At 35.8% G+C, this 27,909-nt stretch overlaps 1 protein-coding gene across 1 annotated transcript in view; it reads right to left on the reverse strand.

Annotated features, from left to right (window-relative positions):
* Nucleotides 1-27,909, reverse strand: part of SLC2A13 (solute carrier family 2 member 13) — a gene marked incomplete at its 3' end in the record, with an annotated part of 373,708 nt that overhangs the window by 308,167 nt on the left and 37,632 nt on the right. The window contains exon 2 of the mRNA XM_080811884.1: nt 1,351-1,510. Coding sequence (XP_080668010.1) covers nt 1,351-1,510 — 160 coding nt within the window. The remainder of the gene's footprint in view (nt 1-1,350; nt 1,511-27,909) is intronic.

Below are 27,909 nucleotides of genomic sequence, written 5' to 3' on the forward strand. Positions count from 1 at the left end.
AAAGGTAGAAAGTGGTTTAGCAACATCTGTAGAAAGAACCTAATGCTTTAAGAATTGTGTCCTCTCAAAAAATGAAACAGGAAGAAACCAGAGAGGGAGACAAACCATAAGAGACTCTTAATCTCAGGAAACAAACTGAGGGTTGCTGGAGTGGAGAGGGGCGGGAGGGATGGGGTGGCAGAGTGATGGGCATTGGGGAGAGTATACACTGTGATGAGCACTGGGTATTGTGTAAAACTCATGAATCACACACCTGTACCCCTGAAACAAATAATATATTATAGGTTTAAAAAAAAACAAAAACCCAACTGTGTCCTCTTTTTAATGGTCCTGACACAGGTACGCCCTAATTGGCATCATTAAGTTTTCTCACATAACTTTTAATAAAACTTTATCAGTCTCAGTCTCTAATGGCTCAAGGCACATGATTTATGGTGCTGTTCATATAGAAGCTTAACTCTCTACCTCCATATCACATCAAACTCTTTTTCTTCAGCTGTTAAGAATTCACTTCAACACTGTAAGTACCATGCATATAAGTACTAGAGTCTGTCTTGTTTGATATTGTATCTCCAAACACCCATTCAGAATAGATGTTCAGTGAACATCTGTTGTAATACATCGTGGCAGGAGAGTAAGTTAGAGAACACTGTGTGACCTGCTGTACCTTTTGACAAAAGTTCCCTGGACAGTTACATGAATCTGTTGTTTTAATTAATATAAAGTATGATATCAAAATATAGAACCTATTATAGTCTTAAGCTTTAACATAAGTTAGTTTTTCTATAATATTTGGTTTGAAAATATTTCAAAGCAGTTTAAAAGCATTTTTCTCATCTCTTTTGATTCAAAATAAGGCAAATAGTGATCAAGGAATAATTTGTGTATTTTAAATTTATATAGATAATATCTTTTTATATAGCTAAATCTAAACCTTTAAAGAGTAGGTTTTCTTTTATCCAGGTCAGAACGTAGCCTCTTAAATCCAAAAAGGGTGTTATTTGCAGTTCATAAACACCTTGTCAATCAATGATACAATTCAAGAACTCCATACATATTTATTGCTGCATTCATTTTTAAACAAATATTGCAAAAGATTACACAGTGTGAGAAATGTCACCTAAACGGTAAAAAGCCTATAAATATCAATTCATAATGGTAGGTTCCTTGTCCATCATTAAAATAAGTATCAGCTTCTTGTCCACTTTCAATTTTACTGAATGCCATCCACTTATAAATTAATTATAATGATTCAAAATACCCAGTCACATTTTTCCTATCACTTCTCAATGTTTCTTCCATCCCCTAAAGTCATGATTTGAAAATTAAACATAAGAACAATTTACAAACCTCCATCCATCCTTCTGGAGATAACTGAAGGCTCCATCAACAACACTTGCAAAGAACTGGCCTCCGGTGATGAAAAGAGTATTGATGGTGACTAAGCGACCTCTTAAATTGGGCGGGGAGACCTCCGCGATGTACACGGGCACTGTCATGGAAGCAATGCCTGTGAAGAAACAAGGAGAAGTCAACAGAAGACACCCTCAAGATTTCTGTCCTTGTTATAAATACTGATGTTAGACAAAGACACAGAGACACACCCTTGGTTTTCTACTTTAAACAAGGTTTACCAGATACTTAAAGATTTTGTTTATAACCAGTGACTACTGAAGATAAATAAAGACATATTGTGGAGAGACCCACTTTCATACTATCACTTGAAAGCCTACAAAGGAAACTACCTCTAGAGGTCTCAGATAACTTCAGAATGTATATAAAGCATGCATTGTAAGTTTTGTGGACTAAAAATAAGAAAATGCTCTCTAGATAGGATATAATTATCAAAACATTTTTAGTCTATATGGAAATGTAATCAGATAATGTCGAGAATAAAAATTACTATCCTAGAATCATATTAACTACTCAAAGTCATCATTTCTAGCACACACACCAAAACTAACCAGCTTACTATATAAAAAATCCATACAGTTAAGTCACCCTATTCGACTGGCTAGCTATAGATTTCTGAAGTAGTTTACAATGGACAACACTTTGGTAATTTAGAATCCTTAAGAACATATGATCTTAACCATAAAACAGATGGTTTTATGGCTAAGGTATATTTGGTTATACCTGCTTAAAATCTGTTTCTATCTGAAATTAATGCAGCACAACCTATGGTAGTATTTCCAGAACTTCACTGATCACTAAATCACTTATGTAGCCCATTTTTTTTTTTTTTTAAATAAAGATGCTCTCACCTTACCCACTTCAGACCTACTAAATAGAAAACTAGAGACGGGAAATGGGTCTGTCTTTTAAAAATCATCCAAGCACTCCTGATGCTCACCATGTATTTGAAAAACTACAGTTCCACAGTCCACAACTTTAGGTTAATCCAAAATTACTTCTTAAAGGAAAATCTTGATCCTCTTGGCCATATGGAGCTCACTGCACAGTGGCACTTCTAATTTCTAGGTATGCCTGATTATGTAATCTACAACTACTATCTAATCAATAGTTGCCAAAAGCTAAGTGAAAAAAAAAAAATCCAGCAGGATTATCTAAGAAAATGTAATCCTGGGGCACCTGGGTGGCTCAGTGGGTTAAAGCCTCTGCCTTCGGCTCAGGTCATGATCCCAGGGTCCTGGGATCGAGCCCCACATCGGGCTCTCTGCTCAGCGGGGAGCCTGCTTCCCTTCCCCTCTCTCTGCCTGCCTCTCTGCCTACTTGTGATCTCTGTCTGTCAAATAAATAAATAAAAATTAAAAAAAAAAGAAAAGAAAATGTAATCTTTTTCTACCTGTAGATACTATAAATTGATCTCTAGATTAAGCCAGAACATCAATGGGTTACATAAGATACCCAGGGAGAACTGAATTAATCTTTATAATGCCAAAAAATAGTATACTGAAGGTAGCAGCACCAAGACAGCTGCTGTTGCATTTTCTGAACAGGGGGTGCCGAAGGTGCTATTTACCACATTCCAAATAACAGGAGACATTTGTCTATAGTCTCAGTAACCACAACAGTTGTGCTTCCCTCTCTGTGTTTATGGGCACTATCAATCACACAGCAGTCTTTAATTTCACACTTTATTAGGCAGTCAGAGATGCCCACCTCTACTAAGTGTTTTGGACTTCACAGTATTTATTCTGTGAGCCAAATTCCCTCCTGATGTCACAACTGTCCCTAATTTCACCTATTTTAGACATATGTTTTACCATATTTTTATTTACTTTGTTCCATCTTTGAACCAGACAAATACATGGACAGACCAGATTTATTTAAGTTAATATATATCTGCTTCTGTACTACTGAATAACTACTAGTAATAACTGCACACAAGTCAGCCCATTAAATCTCAGAACTATGCACTCTGTAGTTTCCACCAGTATTGTCTGCTCCTGTGGTGCCTATCAATATATATAAATATGCATGAAAAAAGAATCCAGCTTTTATGAGTTTCATAAAATAAGTACGTGTTAGCAAAGTATGAAGAGTCTTTACAATTAAAGCATCACCTAAACAGCTGGAAGTTTCCATCTGACTGCTAATCAATTTGAGAACACATCATACTAAATTGGCTTTCATCTAACTTGGAAAGAGGAAACATTTGATGCAAATGTTAACAAATTAATTGTATATTCTTTCTAGCTCTTTTACAATTAGAACATCTCAATAAGCTTCCAGAAAGCAGACAGCAGTAATTGTCTGGGTTTCTTTTCCTGCTTTGGTCTGGCTGTAACGAGAATTCAGTTACTCTCTTTAGCCAGACAAACTTTTGTAGCAACATGGACAGGACTGGAAGAGATTATGCTGAGTGAAATAAGTCAAACAGAGAAAGTCAAGTATCATATGGTTTCAGTTATTGGTGGAGCATAACAAATAATATAGAGGACAAGGGTAGATGGAGAGGAGAAGGGAGTTGAGGGAAATTGGAAGGGGAGGTGAACCATGAGAGACTATGGACTCTGAAAAACAACCTGAGGGTTTTGAAGGGGCGGGGTGGGAGGGTGGGGGAACCAGGTGGTGGGTATTAGGGAGGGCACAGATTGCATGGAGCACTGGGTGTGGTGAAAAAACAATGAATACTGTTACGCTGAAAATAAATAAAAAATTGAAAAAAAAATAAATAAATAAACATCAGGACCTTGAAAAGTAATAGGAAATGGCAAAGAGAAAAGAATGAGGAACTAAAAAAAGACTCACTAGATTTAGAATTGGAAAGAACACCCCAAAGAGCTCTCTAATGAGTGCTCATATTGACTTAACAGTGTTACAATCACCTGCATTTGATATTTCACAGGGACTGATTATTTTATTAAATCCTCACAACATCCCTAAAATGGACATATAATTATCCCCATTTTGCAAAAAAGGACCTTACCCCAGGTCAGATGACAATAAGTAGAAGAACCAAAATTTGAACCACAGAGATTCCAGAACCCAATTTTGAAAGTTCTAGAGTCTACTGACTGGCCAGCACAGATGAGGGCAGGTTCTGGAAACAGTGGGTTTAAATTCCAGCCTTGCCACTCTCTAGCTAGTTAAGTCTGGACAAATTAACCTTTCTGGGTCTCCAGAAATAAATAAATATAAATATCTATATATATGCGCGCACACACACACACACACCCCCCCACCAACTTGAAAACACTTAATGTTGTGCTTAGCATACAGAAAGTAGTCAATAAGGTTAGCAATTATTTCTATCATTACTATACCTCTAGTTATTAGGCATTCTAACTGTTTTTGATTCAGTTTGACTTGTATTAGGCAATGGCATTACCAGGATGAATATAAGTGAACAAAACAGGGTCTCTGTTATAAGAGAAGCTATATACAAGCCCCACTCACATAAACAGGCAATCAAATAAATAATTTCAAAATACCATGGTAGGAGTCACAGTATAGCTACACACTGGGTTCTATCTTATAATGTGGACAAACTGCTGCATGCTAATAATGATTAGATGCTAGTTCAGGACAGCGGGCAGACAATTCTACAGAGAAGAGCATGGTCTTAAGGAAATATGAAATGATAGGGATTTTCTCAGAGTTAAAAGATAAATGTGAAGCAGCATATGTGTGGAGAGGAGATCTGATCAGCTTGATCTGAGCTGGGCATTGTGCTAAGCACTGGAGAAATAGTATTGCAGGAGAGACATGTCCTCTGTCCTCATGGAGTTTAGTGTCTGTCGGTCAAAATGTATTTGAAGAAGTAATAAGATGTCAAATGTGATGGGTCTCACCAAAGGAGAAGTGTGAAGAACAAGAGCTCATAGCAAAGGGACTGGCCCAGCTTGACGAGTCAGACAGTTCTTGGATGAGAAGGTCCTATTAAGCAGCGATCAGGTGAATGAGTAAGCTAGAGCCCAAAGACAGTGGGGGGAAGGTGACATGCACTTTAGACAATCAGTCCAGCTTAGACAAAGACCTTGAGGCAAAAAGAGATCCACCCTGTGGAAGAAGGGGGACTATCTCTAGAGACAAGACAGAGACCAAACCTGATTATATCTGACTATACAAGGACTTGGTACTCAGAAGCCTTTAAATAGTATAATGGAAGAAAACATGCTACCAGATTCATGTTTTCAAAGAGTCACTTTCTGGAGTTTGGAAAACTGATTGCAGGGAAGCAACGTACAGTGACAGCGAAGGAGATGGAGTAAAATGGAGAGATTTCAGAAGTATTCCAGAAGTTAAGTATTGAGATGGAACATGAAGAATGAGAACAAGAACATGAGGATGATGTTCAGATGTCCAGAATAAGCAAATAGGAGCGAGACAGGTACTTGGTACAAAGATAAAGGACACTGGAAGAGAAGCAAGTGTGGGTAGAAGATAATAAGGTCAAGTTTTAATCAGGTTGAGTCAGAGGTGCTCTGTGAAACACACAAGTAGAGAGCAAGTAGAACACTCCCCAAGTGTGTCAGGAATACAGAATATTTCCATGTGAGTATTCCCAACTTACCTCATTGCTCCCACCCTATAACTCTGCCAAAATAACCAACCTTTCCTTCCTCTCTCATCTCCTAGGGAGAACCTGGTCTTTGTCACCCTAATTCTTGAGCCGTTACCATCCGAGGCAAAAAAGATGGAAAAGAAAGCATGGAACAAAGATCTGGTTTGCAGGTAGAAGTTCAAATGAAAAAAGATTGGAGAGAGCTGTGAATGAGAGGCTCAGGGTTCATATGGAAAAAATGGGAGCCTTTAACAAAGGGACTGAGGCCTGACTTTGGAGGGGAGGCAGAGGAGTAGACAACAGAGATTTTAAGAAATATTGCGGAGCTATAACATACATGCTATTATATTCTTCAAGACACAAATAGAGTACTATTACTATTCAATTACTTTATGTTCCAAAACTGTACATATTTAAAAGCAACTTCAAAGGGAAACTGGGTCCAGGAGGGTTTGGAAGTTACACAAATATCTGAAGCTCAGAAGATAGTTCTGTGTGGTTGGTGCACAAAACAGAAACCAAAGGAATAGAAGAGATCACCCAGAAATAGAAGAGGAGAAGAATGCCTAGAACTCAGTCCTGAAACATTCCAGTATTTATGGAACTGTAAAAGGAAGAAAGTTAAAAAGGAACAACCAGTAAGCATCCAACTTACACTTGAATACCATGTTATTTTCTAAAGTCTTTTTTATGTTACCATTTTATATTAACAAATAAGGTCACCCTAGCAGTTGGTAGATGGGACAGATGTCATTCATTATCCCCCAAGAAAAGGTAAAGAAACCTAGCATCAAAGACAGACAAGAAGAGATTTTCAGGAAGTCACATAAGCAGGTTAAAGTCAAAGTGAGTCTCACAGATTCAGGTCCCCAATCTCTGTTATGTGCCACTGGAGAACCAAGGGCCATGCCTCTGATTTGAATGTGACCCTTTAGAAATTTCTCTGACACATTTTCTTTTTGGACTTACTACCTTAGTACATGTGTACTTCTAGGGGCAGGACGGTCTAATCTCTCTCCTGCCCCCTACGACCTGCTACGTGACTTACTGCCACCAGATGTCATGTTAAAGAGTTCAGTCTCATTAGTCAATTGTATGTGATTTGCTGCATAATGTCAAGTAGACAAGTATAAACCCATAAAACTGCTCTATGAAAATGGAGAACTATAAAAGAATGTTATGTTCAGGGAGAGCAGAGGGCTCCACGTTCACTATGGCTATCTCACCTTGCTATCAATAAGATATCCATGCAAACTGTAATTTATGGATTTCTAAACATGGTATCCATTTTTGATAAACCTTGGCTATTAAGGCTCTGCCACCCCAAAACCTCTTCACTACTCTGGGGAAACAAATGGAATTCTGTCCCTAGACAAAGCTCACTGTTCCAATGAAGGGCAGTTAAGTAATACTGCACAAGATCCCCCAAATTAAGAACTAAGTACTTCATAAATGGATGTAATTAATGATATTTAAAGTTTAGGAAAAATCTACGAAGAATTTCTGACTTATTCCCGATGCCAAATACTAATCAAAATAAATGTCTGATAAAGATCAAATCCTTATTAGTGCACCCGAAACCGATGAAGCAAAATGACATAAGGAATGAGGTGGTGCAAATTCCTGTCAGCAGCTTATTAGCGTAAACTCAACCACAAAAATCTATGTTGGTACTGTTTCTGAATATCACTAGAAAGTCCAATTTCTTACAAAATAAATAAAGACATCTGCATCAATGGAAACTCATTATCATGCCTGTCCTTAAGGAGTTTCACGGAGAACTGCACCTCAGACACCACAGTACGAACGATTCCCACACTCTCTCAGTACGAACGATTCCCACACTCTCTCACGTTGCCGAGCTGACCCGTCATCAATAGCTCAAATGCCTGAGTGCTGACGCTGGCTTTCAAAAACCACTGGAAGCCCTTTTAAAGTCCTGAGTCAGAAGTATAAATAATTTCATAAACAAATAGCATCAGAAAATCCTGTTGCGATAGGCAAATACCCATGAACCACAGCAGCCTCTCAGCACAAGCCAGGCAGCAACTAATTAGCTTCTTAGAGGCACAGGAAGGTACCTTTCGATAATAATGATTCTTGAACAAGAAGGACTATGATTAAAAAAAAAAAAAAGACTATGATGTCCTAATTACATTTTGCAAATCATTGCTCTATGATCTCTAAAGGAATAATTTTAATAAAAAGAAAGAGAATCTTTCTATAAAAGTTTCCCTTATTGTAGCTGTTTCTTTCCATTTGGCTGTCCTGCCCAGGACTGCTTAGTCCACCTTCTTCTGAAGAGTCAAGGATCTATGGTTACCAGGTTGTTAACACAGGGAGAATTCAATTTTTATTCTTCTTTAACAAGACTCAAGACTTTCACAAACACCGCTGGGCAACATCAAAGAGCAATAAAAGTCCCAAAGGAATGAGAATATATATACAACACAAAATGCATATAACAAAGGAGCCAGGTTATGGGTGAGATTTTATCTATGGGCATGACAAGCCCAATTATTGTTCTATATAGTGTTAAAACCTCTTCACAAGGCATTATAAACATGTCACCATCATTTAAACTCCATGAAGTCTTTAACAGCCTAAATGACTTCTCCCTCAGTATTACTTGAGAATATAATACTGATCTCATCATATTCCTTTTTACAGGTAACATCTCAGTAAGGTCTGTATCACATTGATTCTCCAAACCCAACTACAACCCCTTTAATGGGATAATCATAACTCACATATCTTCTGTACTCTAACTTGCCTACCTGTTAAGCACAGACCTTAGCTTAACAGTTAATTTGGTACTTGGGATGCATATACAAAACCATAGTCTTTTTTTTTTTTTTTTTTTACAAAACCATACCCTTTTAAATTATTGTTAACAGACAGGTTTTACACTATACATGTTATTCATTAGGGAAAATTTAGAAGTCACATGTAAGAAGGTAGGTAAATAAAAATCACCTCTAGTCACACCTCCCATACATAATCACTATTAAAAAATTTGGCTAGGGGCACCTGGGTGGCTCAGTGGGTTAAAGCCTCTGCCTTCGGCTCAGGTCGTGATCCCAGGGTCCTGGGATCGAGGCCTACATCGGGCTCTCTGCTCAGCAGGGAGCCTGCTTCCCCCTCTTTCTCTCTGCCTGTGTCTCTGCCTACTTGTGATTTCTGCCTGTCAAATAAATGAATAAAATCTAAAAAAAAAAAAAATTGGCTATAACTTGCAGTATTTTTCCATAATTCCGTAGCGTTAACTCATTACATTACAAACATTTTCCTTCTCTTTAACTATTCTTTTCTCAAAAAAGGGTCTCTAGCTTCTGTAAGAAGTAGATATGATAAATATAAAAGTCAAATGAGTGAGACATAGAAGGTACAACATACTCTGTAGGCCAGAGAAAACACATCCCTGTGTAGCTCTATACAACAATCTAGATACTGGTTTGTCACCCTTGTAGCTCAAGATCATTTTAAGTAACTGCATAATATTCCAGTATTCAGATAAAGAGAAGAAGATGGGTTCCTAGAACACACAGATCAAAGAGGGCACGGAAAAAAAAAAAAAAAAAAAACAGAGAAGGAAAGAATTTCTTGATACGGAGAGATGGCAAATAAAGAAATCAATACATATGTTAAGAAAAAACTTTTTTGCTAAGAAATTTCATAAAGAAGTAGAGGTTATAAGAGAAAGATAACTGTATGAAATGCTAACAAAAGTGGAAGCAGTATGCTTTTACACCAGACAAATGGAATACACAAAGGTTAATAAAAAATCAATACGTTTCCTCGAGGCAGTGAATTTAGCAAACAGGAACTTAAGTGGTGCTTTGTCATATTTGGCTCTATGTGACATCTAGAAGTAAATGTTCCAGCACAACAAACAATGTGGACCTAAACAGCAGCTAACGGCTGTGAATCACCTGAATGTAGATTGTAATTGAATAGGCATAGACAAAACACACAAGAAATGTGTACAGAGGAAGATAAGCCCAAGGCTAGAATCTGGTTGTGGAAATATTCATGCAACAGATGCAAAGGGCTGAAGAGTAAAACAGAAAGAATTATTATAGGAAATATTAAAGTAGCAAAGCAATAAATGAACACCCTCCCACCCCAACCAAATTTTTAATCTGTTCTTCACAAAAGGTCTGGCTTTTGCCTAAAATGCAGGAACAGAGAGCCATGAGGAGGAAATCAGCTTAAAAGACAGCAGAATGAAATAATAGGGAAATGGGTAGGGTGAAGAATCCTTCACCAAGAACACTAAAAAATTAATAGCATATGTAATATGTAAATAATGTAATATAAATAATTACAGACGTAAACCCCATATTGGAGGCAGGAAATAACAGAAATGAAGCTGCGTGAAATTTCAATCAGTGTGGAACATCAATTTGAAATGCTCTCCAAGAATGAAAAGCAAAGGAAATTAAAATGATAAAAGATATGTTGAAAGACAAGCCATTATAAAAGAAATAAATGGGCCCAGGGGTAGGTAGCAACAGCAAAACACATCCTGAGAAATTTTCTGACTTGTGAAGTTAACAAAAATTGACCAGATTTTTTTTACAGATAGAGCAGAGAGAAAAACAAAAACAAAAACAAAAACAACAAACACAAAAAACCAGCTTACCCACCAAGTATTAAAAACCAGGCATTATAAAACACCACAGAGCAGCAACTGCACATATCTAAGGAGGAAATGTTGTGATCCAAGTATTTTATATCTTGCCAAGTTGTCTTTCAGGCGTGAGAATGTGAAAGACATTCTCAAGTAGGAAACACCTAAGATAAACCATCCATTTACTATATTTGAAACAACCTCTAAACCAACCCCAAGATTAACAACAAAACCCTGAATGATAGGGTTCAGTATAAACAGCTCAGAGGATCTGCCCCTCACTTGGGGGGGGGGGGGTGGAGTAGCTGAACAGGTAGACAACTGAGTATTCACTCATCCCTTCTTATTACGGCTCCTCTCTTTTCCCAGTTCTAAGTAACATTTCTTGAGCTGCACAGATAAAATTTCTTGGCTTGTCTAACAACCACTTCAAAGCATTAACTGGTCTTTCTCTTTTCCAGCACTTGGTGGCAACAGCTAAACATTTTACTTGGTTAGAACATTATGCCTGAATAATTATTAAGTAATAATTTCTACTTAATGTCCCCAAAGGCAAAGATTTGTAGAAGATAATGTCCATCTTCATTATTTAAAAAATCTCTATTAATGACTTTCTGTGTTTCTAAAAAGTGCACTAAATGACTCTAGCCTGTGAGTTTTTTAAAGTGGTAAAAATCATGTAAGTCACCCATTAATAGATATTTTTTCTCCCAGTCTCTTCTAGTATTATCTTTCCATCTACATGAATATTCCTATGCTGCTTATAGTTTAAAAAGCCAAGGTAAGGGATGCCTGGTGGCTCAGTGAGTTAATCCTCTCCCTTTGGCAGGGGTCATGGTCTCAGGGTCCTTGAGCCCTGCATCCAGCTCTCTGCTCAGCAGGGAGCCTGCTCCCCCCCTCTCTCTGCCTGCCTCTCTGCCTACTTGTGATCTCTCTCCCTCTCTCTCTCTGTGTCAAATAAATAAATAACATCTTAAAAAAAAAAAAAAAGCCAAGGTAAGTAAAAAAAATCTTGAAGTGAAAATGCAGAGGAAAAAGATCTACAAACAATGATACACAACCTGCTTTCACAGATTCTTCACTAATAAGTCTCATTAATCACGGAAATCTACCTGCAATAAATTTTTAGCTGTTTGATGAAGAACAGAGCCAAGTTGGCTTCCACTGCCTCTTATTTTGTTACTACAAAATGGGGAACTATGTTCTTCATGTACACTTTTTGTACTTATCATCCAAGATACTTTTGAAATAGAAAATAGAAAAGTCTGTCAGCTCTTAGGAGCCCAAGTTCTGTATCATCTGGCTTTAAGAAACCTATATCTCACTAATAAAAGTGAACAGAGTGAGTGACAAATGATCTTAAGGTCCTCCCTAGCTCAGAGTTAAAATCGTTTTAATACACATAACTTTCTATTTTGTTCTTTAGTATACCAACAATGGATACATAAATCAGAGATCGTTTCGCTGAGTCTTTGAATTGGTAGGTACCAATCACAGCGAAACATTGATCAAGAGTGTAGGATTCTGTTTCTTTTTACTTGTCGGGTCTAAAAAGAATATAGGGATCCTTAACATTTATGAAAGGCGATAACCAAGATGTCGTAACTGTGGCTTAGTAACACTCTTAGAAATAGACTCCAAAGAAAAAAAAAAAAAGATAGACTCCAAGTGATATGACAAATAATGAACGCTATGGATGCTTGTGAAAAAGGCACTATCATCTCTCTTAAGCTGGCTTTAGAAAGAGATGATTAAAATGAACCCCTGTACTGTTCTCTGTGGCTTATAAACATACACTCTACTTGCAGCTCTAGTGGCAGCTCTGACTCAGTCAAGGGAGCCTAGCTTTGGCACATATTAGCTGGCATTATCTCTTATTTCTGCACCAGCAGCTTTGACACACTGACACAGCCAGAATAAAAGTAGTGATTTCCAAATTCTTTAACAGATGAGGAGGTAAAGTGACTTTTATCACTGCTGCTACTCCCATTTTACCTTAATAATTCAATTGTAAAAATACATAGCTCATTGTCTTACCCTTTTTGAATAGTATTTTGCAAAATCTCCATCTACAAGTATGTCAATGGCATATTTCAACAGGCTTTTATTTATATGAAGTAAATTTCCTATTCAGGAGGAGACAGCAGAAAGGCAGATGACAGACATACGTGGGAGGACGATGAATAGGTGACAAATAATAGATGGTAGAGATACGGTTAAAAATCATTTATGTTCGTTTTCAAAGGGCTAATTTCAACTTGATGAGCACTCAAATGGGTAGCTTTAAATACAAAAAATTAAAAACGTCCTTCTCTTGGTATGTCTCTTGTCAAGCTGGAAAGGATCCCCCAAATCCTGACGTTTCCTTTCTTCAAGTATATCCTGCCTTTATGCTTGCGTTTATCTTATCTAATGGGAGGTCACAAACAAAAGAAGAAAAAGAAACAAGTAGTTTCTTTGAATACACAAAAGAAGGAAGACATAACCCCTGTATTTTGGCCATCTCCAATCTTCTCACTGCTGTTAGAATTTCTCTGTTGAAGGATAGCTGACTTCTTGTCAGCAACAATGGAACTCAGAAGACAATCAAATGGTACTTTGTGCTGAGAGAAAGTAACTACCAATCTAGGTTTCTAATCCAACAAAAAAAGGTCTCAAGAACAAGAACAAAATTCTTAAATAAGTAAATTCTAAATCTATTTTGGGTTTCTGGACCCAACTGTCATGTATTGGTTGGGGAAGGGGATCCCTGATATTAAAAACAAAAAAACAAAAAAACAAAAAAACAACCAGTTCTCGGACATCAACGGGATGTTCAAGAATTCAGCTCACTTCTGATAGTATCTGCCTCTCAGAGAGGATCATATTCCATAGGTTGAGAGCTCAATCCTACAAAATGGCTCCACCACCTGCATTTCAGATCCCAGTCACAAGCCCATGTTGCTACCTGTGCTTCTGATCCAATGGCTACAAACTAACGGTTCCAATGACCCCGATAGCTCAGGAGACACTCCCCAAATTCAAGTTGTTACCTGTACTTCTGACCAACTGGCTACAAATCAGAGATTCCCACAACCTCCTCCTCAGATTCGATTAATCTGCTTGAGAAGCTCACAGAATTCACAAACATTTTACAGTTAATCCTTGAGAATGGGGGTGAGAGTGCCACCCTACGTACATATTTGAAAATCCAAGTATATCTTTTGAATCCCCCAAAACTTAATTACTAATAGTTAATAGGAGGTTAAGCCCTCTGTTAACCAGAGGCCTTAGCATAACATAAGCAGTCAATTAACACATATTTGTATATTAGGTTAACTGGAAAAAAAGTCAGCCTCTAAGTAGGTTCGTAAATGCTTCATTGGTTCTTACTGAGGACTACAGCCCAGGAGACAGTATTTCAGATTGCTTGTTAGCTTACAGGGCATTAAATACAAAAAGGGGTATACAATTTACAAGCAGTTCTCCAAATACTTGCACATCACGAAGTATTATTTTTCACTTGTAAAAAATTAAGGTTTAGTGATTTCCACACAGACACATGAAAGACCCTGAGGTCATCTTAATGCACCATTTCTATCATATCTGACTGATCAAACCATTGCCTGCATGCCTCCGCTTAACTCATTTTCCAGTTCTTCCTGTTTTTGAGCTCTCCTTGAGGTCACTTGAGAAGGCCACAAAAGGTTGACATCAGTCACCTACTATCGTTTTAGTGCAGTTTCATATATTATATACATCATTCTTTTAATAAAAGAAGCTAAAGAAAGTTATTAAGAAAATCATAAAGGAGAGAAAATACATTTATAGCACTGAAAGAACACTCTACTGCCTCTATTTTGATCTCAAACCTTATAATTAAGTTCTTCTTTCCAGCTTTTCTCTTAACACAGGTAAAAGATCTTGGGGGCAAAGCGCTTCCTGAAGGGAATAGGAACTACCCCCTCAAGTCCTAAGGACTGCCCTAAGCCAGCAAGACCCAGCCTGACAGACCCCACGACAACGATCGATTTGACCTTCTCTGCCACTTGCACAGAACCAACCGACCTTTGTCCTACATCTTTCTTATATAAACCTGAAAGTATTTTTGGCACTTTGAAGACAGTCTTTGAGACACTCGTCCAGTGTCTTCCCAGTGTTGGCCTCATGGAAATAAATTCCTCTCTCGTTTTACCACCACTCATTTCCCCACCTTTGGATTCTGTCAGCAGGAAGTGGTTGAACGTGTCTGTTTGGGACCCCTGAAGCCAGATGCTCTCGCACCCTGCACCTCTGCTACACTACTGCACTGTATTTATTGGAAAAAAAAAATCACTATATAAGTGGACCCACACAGCTCAAGCCCATGTTGCTGAAGGGTCAACTATACTTACTAGCTCACTGGTTTGTTGTAAACAGATATAAACTCAAGAATAGCCAGATGGAGGAGATGCACAGGGAAGGTGAGTGGGAATGGGCACAGAGCTTCCATCCCCTCTCCAGCATGCCACTCTTCGAGAATCTTCACAGGCTCCCCAGCCAGGAAGCTTTCCAAAACCCCAACCCTTTTGAGTTTTAATGGGGGTTTCATTGACCTTCAACCTCCAGCCTCTCTTCCTTCCCCTGACGGCAGGAGGTGGGACTGAAAGTTCCAACCTTCTAATCGCATGTCGGACTCTTCTGGCAACCAGCCCCCATCCTGAGGTGCTTCACAAAAGTCACATTTATCACTCACTCTCTGCACTGGGGAAATTCCAAGGGTTTTAAGAACTGTGAGCCAGGAACTGTGGACTAAGACCAAACATATTTCCTAAAACCACAATATCACAGTATTTCAGATAAAAAGTGATCCCAAATGGATGATGCAATAAAATAAAGACACAAGAAGGAATGAAGAACAGAGAAAGTGATAAATACATAGGATACCTAAAAACTAAAACTAAAACTAAACAAAAACCCATCAGCAATACTTTGGGACATATAAATGTAAACTCAAGAAGAAAATCAAAATACATGACAACAGAATTAAAGTTGGGAAGAGGTAAAAAGGAGTTCATATGCTGTAATTTGCTTGTATTATTTAGAAGGAAGATATGGACATTTTGTAACTTCAGGCTTCATTATGTTAAGTATGAGTAAAATTTCAATGGCAACTATCAATAAAATATGCAAACAAAATCTAACTTCAAAACTAAAAGAAAGTTACATGAGAAAAATTTATGTATATAGGGCAGTTCAAAAAGAAGAAAAAAATGAAGCACCAATAAATTGGGGGTAAGAAGGCAGCTTTAAATTCAATTATTTCAATAATTATAATACATGTGAAAGAATCAAATGCACCAAATAAAAAGAAGAGCGATCCACCTAGATTTAAAGCATTTAAATCCACGGATTTAAAATTTACAGTTCATTTTTATTCCAAAAAAACCACAAAAAACAAAAAACAAAACACGTGTTAAAAGAATATGAACAAGACTAAAAACAAAAGAATAAAAAAGATAAACAAGGAAAAGTCTAAATAAAAGAAAGTTGAAAAAAATTTTTTAAAAAACTGAGCAGCCGTATTCATTTAGTTAAAATAGACAGTAAGGCAAAAAGTTATTATCTAAAAACAAAAACAGTCATTCAGTACTGATGAAGGATTCAATTCATAAGCAAGAGAAAACAATTACATGTGACTTTATAACATGGTTTAAAATACAGAGAAAAAAGATGACAGAAATAAAAAAAAAAATAGACAAATCCACAAATCACAGTGATATAACATCTATTATTGTTACAAAAGCAAAAGGAACATTTATAAAAACTGACCATTATTTGTTCCATACAACAGCCCTGGCCAAATATCAACAGGCCAAAATGATATGGACCATGATTTACAACCTTGAAGCAAATGCATAAGAAACAAATTAAAAAAAAAAAAAAAGTAAATTAACCCAAGCAAATCAGCCATATGTTTGAGAATTAAAAATATACTTTCAAATAATCCACAGGGCAAAGAAATCATACTGGAAATTTTTTTTGGAAGTGAGTAGAAATAATAAACACTACATATAAATAGTTGTATGATTCACCAAAACAGGTATTTAAATAAGCCCTAAAAATAAATTATCTATGTCTATCCAAAGAACTTAGGGAAAAATTAACTTAAAAAGCATTAAGAAATACTAAATAACAAAAACTAATGAAATAGTAAAGAGGGGACTCAAAAGCCAAAAGCTGGTTCTTTTAAAATATTACTTTTCACAAATATCTGGAAAAACTTGTCAAGAAAAGGAAAGCTCAAATAACCAACATCAAGCATGAAAACATAACTACAGAAACTTGAAACATAATGAGAGCCACTATGAGCATTATTCCTATAAATTTGAAAACTTAGATGAAATGAACACATCCTAGAAAAGGAATTTATCCAGTGAGTACTGGAAAACCTGAATAGTCTTATAACCACTAACGACATTGGGAAAGATGGTCAAAAAAATATTCCCATAACAAAAACTTCAAACCTAGATGGCTTTGGTTAGTTTCAATAAGCTTTCAAGAAACTAGTAACTCCATTCTTATATAAACTATTCTATAATTTTAGAAAAAGGCAGTATGAAACAAACAAAAAAGGCAGTATTTTGTAACTAATTTTTTGGACTCAAATAACCTTTGCTGTAACAAGAGACAATTCACAGATACCTTGTGCTTTTGCATGTCTTACAAGTAGGTACTGACTGATCTTTGTTCCATACTATCTTCTCAAGATATTTGGTACAGCCAACTACAGTAAAAGAAATAGTGTATCCCTCTAGAGAAAAGGGTAGTTTTGGAGACAGTCTTGAAAATAAATATCTCCCGCCAGAGCAAAAAGCAGCACGCTTAACTGCCCATTACCAAGTTTGGATTCCTTAAACTAAGGGAACCTCCTTTACATCATAATCCACTGTATGTGAAATGTTACCTAGTCGTCTTCGTTTGACCATGTAGGAACTGGGGCTCAAGGAACAGGTGCACAAATGGTGATTCTTTGGGTGCTGTTGGGCATAAAACCCTACCCTTCATCTCTGACCTAGGAACCTTGTGTCTTCTACCAGAACCCACGAAATTCTGAAAGATTAACTTTTAACTTACAAGATAAAATACCTTCCACAGTTCCTGACATGCTTGAACATAAAAAGGTCAGCACAAGTCCTACATCACAGATGAGAAGGAAAAAATCCTAAAAATATGTAACAGAACTGAGCAATCCACTACTGTATAAAAATGCATCATGATAACCCAGAAACACAAGATTATCCTCCCAATGCAATATCAATTAATGTATTTATTTTATTAAGGAATCAAAGAAGAAAATATACTTTTATAAATATAGAAAATGTGTCAGATAGAATTCAACATCCATTAATAATTAAAAACAAAAAAAGGAAAAGAAAATTAAAAAATAAATAAGGACTATACTAACTTGAGAAAGAGTAAAGAAAAAAAATTCATAGCAGATATCATATTTAACAAGAAAGTGATTACAGCACTTTATCTGAAGTTGGGAAGACGTCTATTCAACGCTAGAGGTTCTAGCCAATGCAGTAAGATAAGAAAATATGTATAAGATTTAGAAGGGGAAAAAAGCATTTTTCACAAATATAATTGTGTATTTTTCTAAATACCAGTGTATTTCAGATACGCTGTAATAATAAAGGAGTTTAACAACAACACTGGATTTTTTTTAAGTACACAAAAATCTGATATATATTCACATAGTAATAGCTTGAAAATAAAATTTTAAATTACACCATTATCAAGAGCACCAAAAATAAAAGTTTCTAGTATCAAATATTAGAAAAAGCAATTTTAAGGAGAAAATTGTAAGACTTTATACTTATAACATTAAAGAATATATCAATATTGATGGAAAACCCATGTTCGTGGATTAGAAAACTCAGTATTATAAAAATGCTAGTTCCTTCCAAATTGATACCTAGATTCTGCACAACCTAAATCAAAATCCCAACAAGACTGTTTTTTTTCTATAACTTCATAAGCTGAAAATAAAATGGAAATTTATAAGCTGACTCCTTGATGGGAATCAAGGAACCAAGGAACCAAGAATAATTATTACACTCGAGAAAAAATAAAGGAGGATTTGTCCTCCCGTGTGTCAAGACTTATTATAATGCTATTATAACCATACAGTACAAGAGCACAAAAGAGAACACCCACAATGAGTCACACCTGTGTATCAACACTTGACATACAGTAGAGGAGGTATCAAGAGGAAAAGATGGACCTTTTAGTAAATCACGGTGAGAAAACTGGGTATCAAGATGTTATAAAATGAATCATACCTCTCACTACACACAAAAATCAATTCAAGCTGAGTTAAAGATAAAACATACAAAGAGAAATACATAATAAAAGTAAACTTATAAAGTTTTTAGAAGACAAGAGAGGTAGTCTTGAGAGGCTATGGTTTTATAATGAGAAAATCTACAAATCTTCAACTTAACCTACTCTGACAGTAGAGGGTAATGCCATGACCAGAAAACAAGATTAATACAGAACAAATTCACAAAACACACTAAATTTCTTGTTTTCTTATTTTTGTAGCTTCAGAAAGAAAAGGCAAATGATCCACATGTTGTAAACACAAAGACAACATAAACAACAGAGGGAAAGAAAGGACATCTGATTTCATTTATCTGAGGATTTTCAGAAACAAATGAAAAGGCATTTGTAATTAAAAATAAAATTAGAAAGTGAACTCTAAAATATCTTAGGGGTACTTTCAGAACAGAAACCACTGGCTAAACTAAATTTCACTCCATAATCTTCCATATTCCTAGAAAAAAACTACGAGTTTCCATGTAGTAGAAAAGTACTAAGTTATTTAAAAAAAAAAAAAAAAAAAAACTTAAATGTTCAAATTCATCTTAAGAAAAATTTTCCTAAAATTTTTGAGGGTAGTGCTAACAATTATACTATAAATTTAGAGAAAATTCTCCCTTTTTAAAGTTTCAATTATTTTTCCTGCTATACCTAAAGAGAATTTGGTGATGCAAGAGTAAGAAGTCATTATAGCTTTTTTTTTTTTAAGTCACCCAGTGTTGATCATGACAAGTACACTCCTTAATCCCCATCACCTATTTCACCCATCCGCCCACCCACCTCCCTCTGGCAACCATCAGTTTGCTGCTATACTAAGTTTGTTTCTTGGTTGTAGAGCTCTCCCCCCCTCCCGCCGCCCCACCCCTTGCTCATTTATTTCGTTTCTTAAATTCTGCATACTAGTAAACCATATGGTAATTGTCTTTCTCTGACTTATTTCACTTAACATTACATTTTCTAGATTCATTCATGTTGTTGCAAATGGCTGAATTTTAAGGCTGAATAATATTCAGTGTGTGCGTACACACACACATACACCACCACCACCTCTTCTTTATCCATTCATCTTCCGATGGACAATTGTCTGCTTCCATAATTTGGCTATTGTATATAATGCTTCTATAAATATAAGAGATGCATGCGTCCCTTTGAATGAGTGTTTTTTATTCTTTGGGTAAATATCCTGTAGTGCAAATGTTGGATCTTAACGTAGTTCTATTTTTAACTTTCTGAGGAAACCCCATTCTCTTTTCCACAGTGGTTGTACCAGTTTGTCTTTCCACCAACAGTGAAGGAGGATTCCTTTTTCTCCACATCTTCAACAACACCTGTTGTTTCTTGTGTTGATTTTAGCCATTCTGACAGGTGTGATGTAATATTTCATTGTAGTTTTGATTTGCATTCCCCTGATAAGCAAAGATGAACAGCTTTTGATGGTCTGTTGGCCATCTGGATGTCTTCTGCCATTTTTAAATTATTTGTTTTTGTGGTGTTGAGTTGGGTTCTTTACATATTTTGGATACTAATTGTCTATCATATATATCATTTGCAAATATCTTCTACCGTTCTGTAGGCTGCCTTTTAGTTTTGTTGATTATTTCCTTCACTGTGCAGAAGTTCTTTTATTTTGATGTAGTCTTAATAGTTTACATTAATTCCCCTTGCCTCAGGGGGCCTACCTAGAAAAAAGTTGCTATGGCCAATGTCAGAGAAATTACTGCCTGTGCTCTCTTACAAGATTTTTATGGTTTCAGGTCTCACATTTTGGTCTTTAATCCATTTTGAATTTATTTTTATGTATGGCATAAGAAAGCAGTCCAGTTTTCCCAACACCACTTGTTGAAGAGACTATCTTTTTCCCATGGTATATTCTGTCCTCCTTTGTTAGAGAGTAGTTGACCATATAGTCATGGGCTTTTTTTCTGGATTTCTATTTTGTTCCAATGAGCTATATACCTATTTTTGTGCCAGTACCATACTGTTTTGATCACCACAGCTTTGTAATATAATTTGAAGTCTGGAATTGTAATGTCTTCAACTGTGCTTTTCAAGATTGTTTTGGTTATTCAGTGTCTTCTGTTGTTCCCTAAAAATTTTAGGATTGTCTGGTCTAGTTCTGTGAAAAATGCTGTTGGTATTTTGGTAGGAATTGATTTACAAGTGTAGATTGTTTTGGGTAGGATAGACATTTTAACAATAATTGTTCTTCCAACCCATAAGCATATAATGTCTTTCCATTTCTTTGTGTTGTCTTCAATATTTTTCATCACTGTTTTGTAGCTTTTAGAGACAGGTCTTTTATCTCTTTGGTTAGGTTTATTCCCAAGTATTTTATTATTTCATGGTGTAATTGTAAATGGCACTGATTCCTTAATTTCCCTTTCTGCTGCCTCATTATTGTATAAAGAAATGGAACAGATTCCTGTAAGTTGATTTTGTAACCTACAACTTTACTGATGCATTTATCAGGTCTAGTAGTTTTTTGGTGGAGTTCTTTAGGTTTCCTATATATAGTATCATGTCATCTCCAAATAGTGATAGTTTTACCTCTTCCTTACCAATTTGGATGCCTTTTACTTTTTTTGTTGTTGTCTGATTGCTATGGCTAGGACTTCCAGTACTATCCTGAATAACAGTGGTGAGAGTGGACATCCTCATTCTGTTCCTGGCCTTAAAAGAAAGGCCCTCAGTTTTTCCCCATTGAGGATGATATTAGCTGTGGACTTTTCATATATGGCCTTTATTATGTTGAGGTATGTTCCCTCTAGCCCTACTTTGTTGAGGGTTTTTATCATGGATGAATGTTGTACTCTGTCAAACGCTTTTTCATTATATCTCATTTTTAAAATGGCATTTACCAAAAAGTTAATGGCCGACTAGCTACAGGCATATATAAATATCATTTTTCTAGTATCTGTTTTATTAGTTCTTTTATATAGATACTCAATAATCCCTCTGAATTTCTTTTAATCCTAAGAAATTGGATAAATCCACACATTGCAATAACTAAAAAAAACCAAAAACAAAACTAATGAACTTTTGCTGGCTAATGATTGTTCACCATTTGTGACACTTTAATTTTAAAGCCAGAAGATAGAAAACTCAATTCTAGCGCTACTTTCTGGAATTTTCACAAACAACTTGCCCCAATATTTACTTGAATCCTAAATTTGTTTTCCCTTTGATAGACAGGAGAATAAGGAGATATTTCTGCCAACAATTCATTGAAGCATAATGTCTACATCTAAATTAGTATAAAATGGAAAAAAAGCAGCTGCTGTGTCTCTATTCAGAATCACACAGCAGCTGTGAAAAGGGTTTTATTCTTCCACTTCCAAGTCAGTACATCAAAAACTTCACCCAGGAGCCTGCCAGTAACTTCCAAACTAATTGTAGAATTGCCATAGCAGTGAAACGACAATAGCCACACACGATCATTTGGACTTCTAAGCCTGGGCTATTTATAATTGGAACAATGACTCCAACAAGAAAGTCATAGAGGACAGACTAATTAAGGTGTTTAACTCCAAAAATGTAAAAGGCTCAACTTCAGTTTGTTTCATTCAGCTTACTTCAGAAAAATAATGACTATGTAATTTCATGATCCTTTTATTATTATTTTTGTCGTTGTTGTTAAAACCGAACATCAGCGTTTACCCAAAACGTATCAAACACTGGGTTATTTTTCTCCAGTGGATTATCTGTGGAATAATCTCCAGTATCAATTATAAATGTATTTTAAAATGTCAGGTCCATTTCTTACAACTGAATGGCCTTAAATTGTTAACATATAAATTTAAACAACAATAAATGTTATTCTGATGTATTCCAACCTAAATAAAAATACCCAGTGTGGAGTAATTATTTATTAATGCAAGAAGGAAGGAAAGAATAAAAATGACAATATTACTAAAAGACTAATGGACTCCTACAGTGCAAAAAATTTCTTTTCATGATCAAGAGACTCCCACTCTAAATGTCCTACAGCTTTCTGCCTTATTAAAATTACCAAAATTGGAACCTACTATAAGCCAGTAATAACTGATAGTAATGTCTCCATGTATTAAGTTTTCATCACAATCAATACAGCAAAATATTTAATCAAGGCTATCAATAATTCCATCAAGGATGGTATTTGAGGCTATTGTAAAATATGGAAGTGTTAGTAGTAAGAAACAACAGGAAAAATCATATTGCATCATTTGTAATATTACTAGAAGTCCTTTAAAAAACCTGCACTTTGGGGCACCTGGGTGACTCAGTTAAGTGTCTGCCTTCAGCTCAGGACATGATCTCAAGGCCCCAGGGTCAAGCTCTGCATAGGGCTCTCTGCTCAGCAGGGAATCTGCTTCTCCCCTCTGACTCTCTGTGTTCTCTCTCTCTCAAATAAATAAATCTTAAAAAAAAAAAAACTAAAATAAAATAAAAATCTGCACTTTGGTTAGTTAAACCCAAACTTATTAAATTTCAAAAATTATTTCAAAAACCAAATACTAATTAAAAACTAAACAGTGTTATCATTATGGTTGAACAATACAACAAAACCCCTATTTTTTATTTATAACTCATTCAACAAATATCATGTATGATATATACTGATAATACCAGGAAGTTTTTAATAGTCAATGTTGAAAAACAAAACTCTACTAAAAAATGACTTAAGTGGAGCACTAATATTTAAGTGAGAAAGAGGAAAAAAAGCCAACTCTAGTCCACGGTAGGCTACATAAATAGAATTATCAACATGAAAATAAATTGCTGAGATTATACAACAATTAGAGATTCTTCTGGCTGTTTTATTCACATACTCAGATCTCTCTGCGACCCCTCAAAACTATCACCTATCTACTGGGATTCTATAAGAGTTCTACATGGTACAGACACCTTATAATATCTCCATGGCAACCTGAAGTGACCCAAAGAGTCAAATTATTTTCAGAGGGTAGGAATATTTGATTCTGACACTCTATTACAAAAATTAACCGCAATGGAGACAAAGTGAATCAAGAGATGGAGAATAATCTCTTTACACCTACGGAGAGTGACGTTTTACACACATGCTTTCTTTTTAATTCTCACAACTGCACTTTGCAGTAAGTATTGTGAGCTCCATTTACAACAGGCTAAAGAATCAGAAGCTTAAATGAGTTAAACAAAATACCCATGGTCACACAGCTAGTAAGTGGCAAGACCGCCTGATCTGAATATTCATGGTTTTTTAGCCAAACAGTCTCTCTGAAAGTCTTGGTATTTGGCCCGCTTTTCAAAAAGGGTTTTAGGAAACTTACACATTAAAAACAATTTAAGGGATGCCTGAGTGGCTCAGTCAGTTAAGTGGCTGCTTTCGGCCCAGGTCATGATCCCAGCATCCTGGGATCGAGTCCCACATTGGGGTACTTGCTCCGCAAGCAGCCTGATTCTCCCTCTGCCTCTGTCTGGCACTCTGCCTGCCTGTACTCTCTCTGACAAATAAATAAATAAAATCTTTAAAAAAAAACAAAAACAAAACAATTTAAGAAAGCACTCAGATATACACGCATACAAAATTAAATGCAGCTGTCTACCAGAGGTAACTAAATGTAGACATCTGAGGTTAAATATTTATTAAAGTAATGTAAATCCCTAGAACAAGAGTCTCCAAGTAAAAAGGTGCAGCCAGGAAGTTTTAGGCCTGGACCTAATGATATGTAAAGCAGTGAGTGTTATATACAACTGTACTGGGCATAACAGTTAGTAGCTTCAAAGCCTGCCATAAAACAAACACACAGACGCTTCTTCTAATCCTGCTTACCTCAATATAACTTCCGTAAAGGAAAACTGGGTATTACATGAGTGTCTGCTCAAAGAAATAACATGGGAGAAATAACATGGCTTCCAAATCCTTCAAACTCCACATAATGAAAATTCACTGTGAGATGCCTCATGTTCTGGAGGTAGAACTAAGATACAAGTGAGCAATAATAATTGATCATTCATAAAATATTTAACATAAACCATAATAAGATACTATACCTACACATAAAGATCTATAAACACAGGCAACCTGTAAGACAGCTGGAGTCACAAAAAATACAGTCAATTAATAATACATAGTAACATTAATGTGAAATAACTTGTTAAATGGTAATCCATGTAAGAAGGGCTCCTGAATTCACAGGAGGATCACTTTGGGTTTACCAGCCAGCTTCACGGAAGAACTAGGCTTGCAAGTAAAAAGAAGGTACGTTAATGAAACGGAAATTACTGCAATTTCATTAATGGTTTTTACAGCCATGTAACTGTTGAAAGTTAAATTCAAAAGCTGAAAAAACAAAAAGCTTTTTTTCTAGAATCAGGAGATTTAAAAATCCTAAAGACTTAAGTTTTAATATTCCTGGGAAATTAATTTAAACTACAAAAGCACATCACATATTCTATATGGCATGAAGAGAACAAAGTATTTGGATTTCAGTAACAGACAAGAGTTAGTTTCCAAGTTGGCCCCTTATACTTTGTATGTGACCATGGGCAAATTATTTAACCTCTTCTGTTTATTCATCTAGAAAATGTGGGTGATAATACTAACTCAAGAAGCTTTTATGATTCAATTAGATGATATATAGGGGAACAACAGGTGCTAGTTTTTTATTATCTAAGTTCTTTAAAATCAAATTCTTAGTGTAAATTAAATAAGCTTTTTGTATCTTCCTTTGCAAGACTTTAACCTTTAATAATGAATTGGGTCTGTTATTTAAATATAGGAAACATGGTTAGTATTTTCAAAATCCTTTAACCAGCTGTTTTTTTTTCTTTTACTTACACAGAAGTACTAATTCTATGGAATTGGTGGTGATTCCTAGTATCATCCTACCACCTTTCTTAAACATGATTTTCTATTCTCTTTTCTTACTTATTCTAACACTAAGTATTTACTAATCTCTCACATGTCTATTCAGGTCACCAATATATTGCTGGTGATATGTACAACTGAAGAAACACTAATACTAAAGCAAATATGTTCTCTTCATTCCTCAACTTTTATATTACCTGCCCAAGAATACTGTCATAAATAGCAATTTTTTTCATTTACTTTCACTCTTCTTTCCCCTTCTTCAGCGTTTAGGCTCAGACACTGGCTGCTTCTAGTGAAAATTGTCCTTTTGATGAACAAGTATTTTATTTCACAGAAAGTTTAACCTTCTGAAATGCAGATACTGTACATAAATTTTAAAATAATTATGAAGTACTCCACCAAATGTAGAGCAATAATGAGAAAATGTCAGGTTAAATCTGCATTTTTTTTGTTTTTTTTTGGGGTTTTATTCTTGTCCAAATGTGAAATGGCACAAAGACAAGAGTAGGAAGAAAGGGCTAAGGAAAGGCTAAGAAGGGCCTGAATCCCCAAGAGTTGACCACAGTGCCCAACAACAAGGAATGGGGGGCCCAGTGAACAAAAAACTCATTACCAGCCATACTGAGGGATGTCAAGATATAAAATGGGTAGAAGAACATAGTCTTTTTATATGTGGATGTTTCTGATGTATGCTTAATGGATAAGCTAACTACACACTTCATAGTCATATAATAGTCATAAAAAATATAATGAGCACTTAATGTAAGTTTGCAAATATTAGTTACTTAATGTCTGCTAAAGGGAAGAGAGAGGGAAAAAAGGAAGAAAAAACAGAACTCAACTAAGATCTCAAAGCCTTTATGGTATCCACTAGCAGAAATACTGTACTCAAAAAAGCATGTATACCTTAATGAGAAAAAGCTGCATAATGTACTCATTAAATGTTTCATTAAACATTAAATGTTGATGGTATTAAAAAATAAAGTTAATTACCTATTGTATCCATTCAATAAGACAAAATATTAATTCTGTAAATGATGGGGATTTTGTATGTGTCAAGCATTATGAAGAAATGAAGTCAGAGGGAAAAAAAAGTCTCCTGGACTGTGGTGTCCAATTGCTGACATTTCTGTATTAGTACATTTCATTTCAAACCATTAGCAACTACTAAATTAGAAGCATCCAGAGATGCTTTCTTGCTACCATGGAAATGCAGAATACATGAATTAATTAGGGCTGGGATGAAAAGAAAAGAGAATGGTGTCTACCTTCTCCAGGAAGTAGTTTCTTTCAATAGTTTGCTTATCCACTGAACAAACACCCCATGATTTTAAATCTCCAGTTATTTGCCAACTTTTTTGTTTTCCAGACAAAACATTAGCACCTGCCCAACTTTTTGAATTTTGGATTTCATCAATAGGTTTCATACTGAATCATCACTGTGAACCCCTAATTTTATACTACTCATTATTTCTTAAATATAATCAGTTTAAGAGTTATTTGTAATCATCATAGAAAGCTACTATTAAGATAGTTCTCTTCTCTAAGAGGGGGTTTACTATGACCCAGCAATTGCACTACTGGGTATTTACTCCAAAGACACAGATGTAATGAAAAGAAGGGCCATATGTACACCCCAGTGTTCATAGAAGCAATGTCCACAATAGTCAAACTGTGGAAAGAGCCAAGATGCCCTTCAACAGACAAGTGAATAAAGAAGATGTGGTCCATATACACAATGGAATGTTACTCAGCCTTCAGAAAGGATGAATACCCAACTTTTGCACCAGCATGGACAGGACTGGAGAAGATTATGCTGAGTGAATTAAGTCAAGCAAAGGAAGTCAATTATCGTATTGTTTCACTTACTTGTGGAACATAAGGAATAACATGGAGGACATTAAGAGAAGGAAAAGTAAATGGGGGGAAATTGGAGGAGGAGACCATGAGAGACTATGGACTCTGAGAAACGAGGATGAGTGGGTTGAAGGAGACACAGAATTAAAAAACCCCAGAACACTGACCAACTAAACTGAGCAATTCCATTCATTTGGCGCTTAACCCTACTGCTTTGCAAAAGGCATTCTGGTTCTTCCTCCATCTGCTCTTGGCTGAGTTAGTGGAAAT

This window comes from Martes martes (genome assembly GCF_963455335.1).
Source record: "Martes martes genome assembly, chromosome: 8".
Lineage (NCBI taxonomy): Eukaryota > Metazoa > Chordata > Mammalia > Carnivora > Mustelidae > Martes > Martes martes.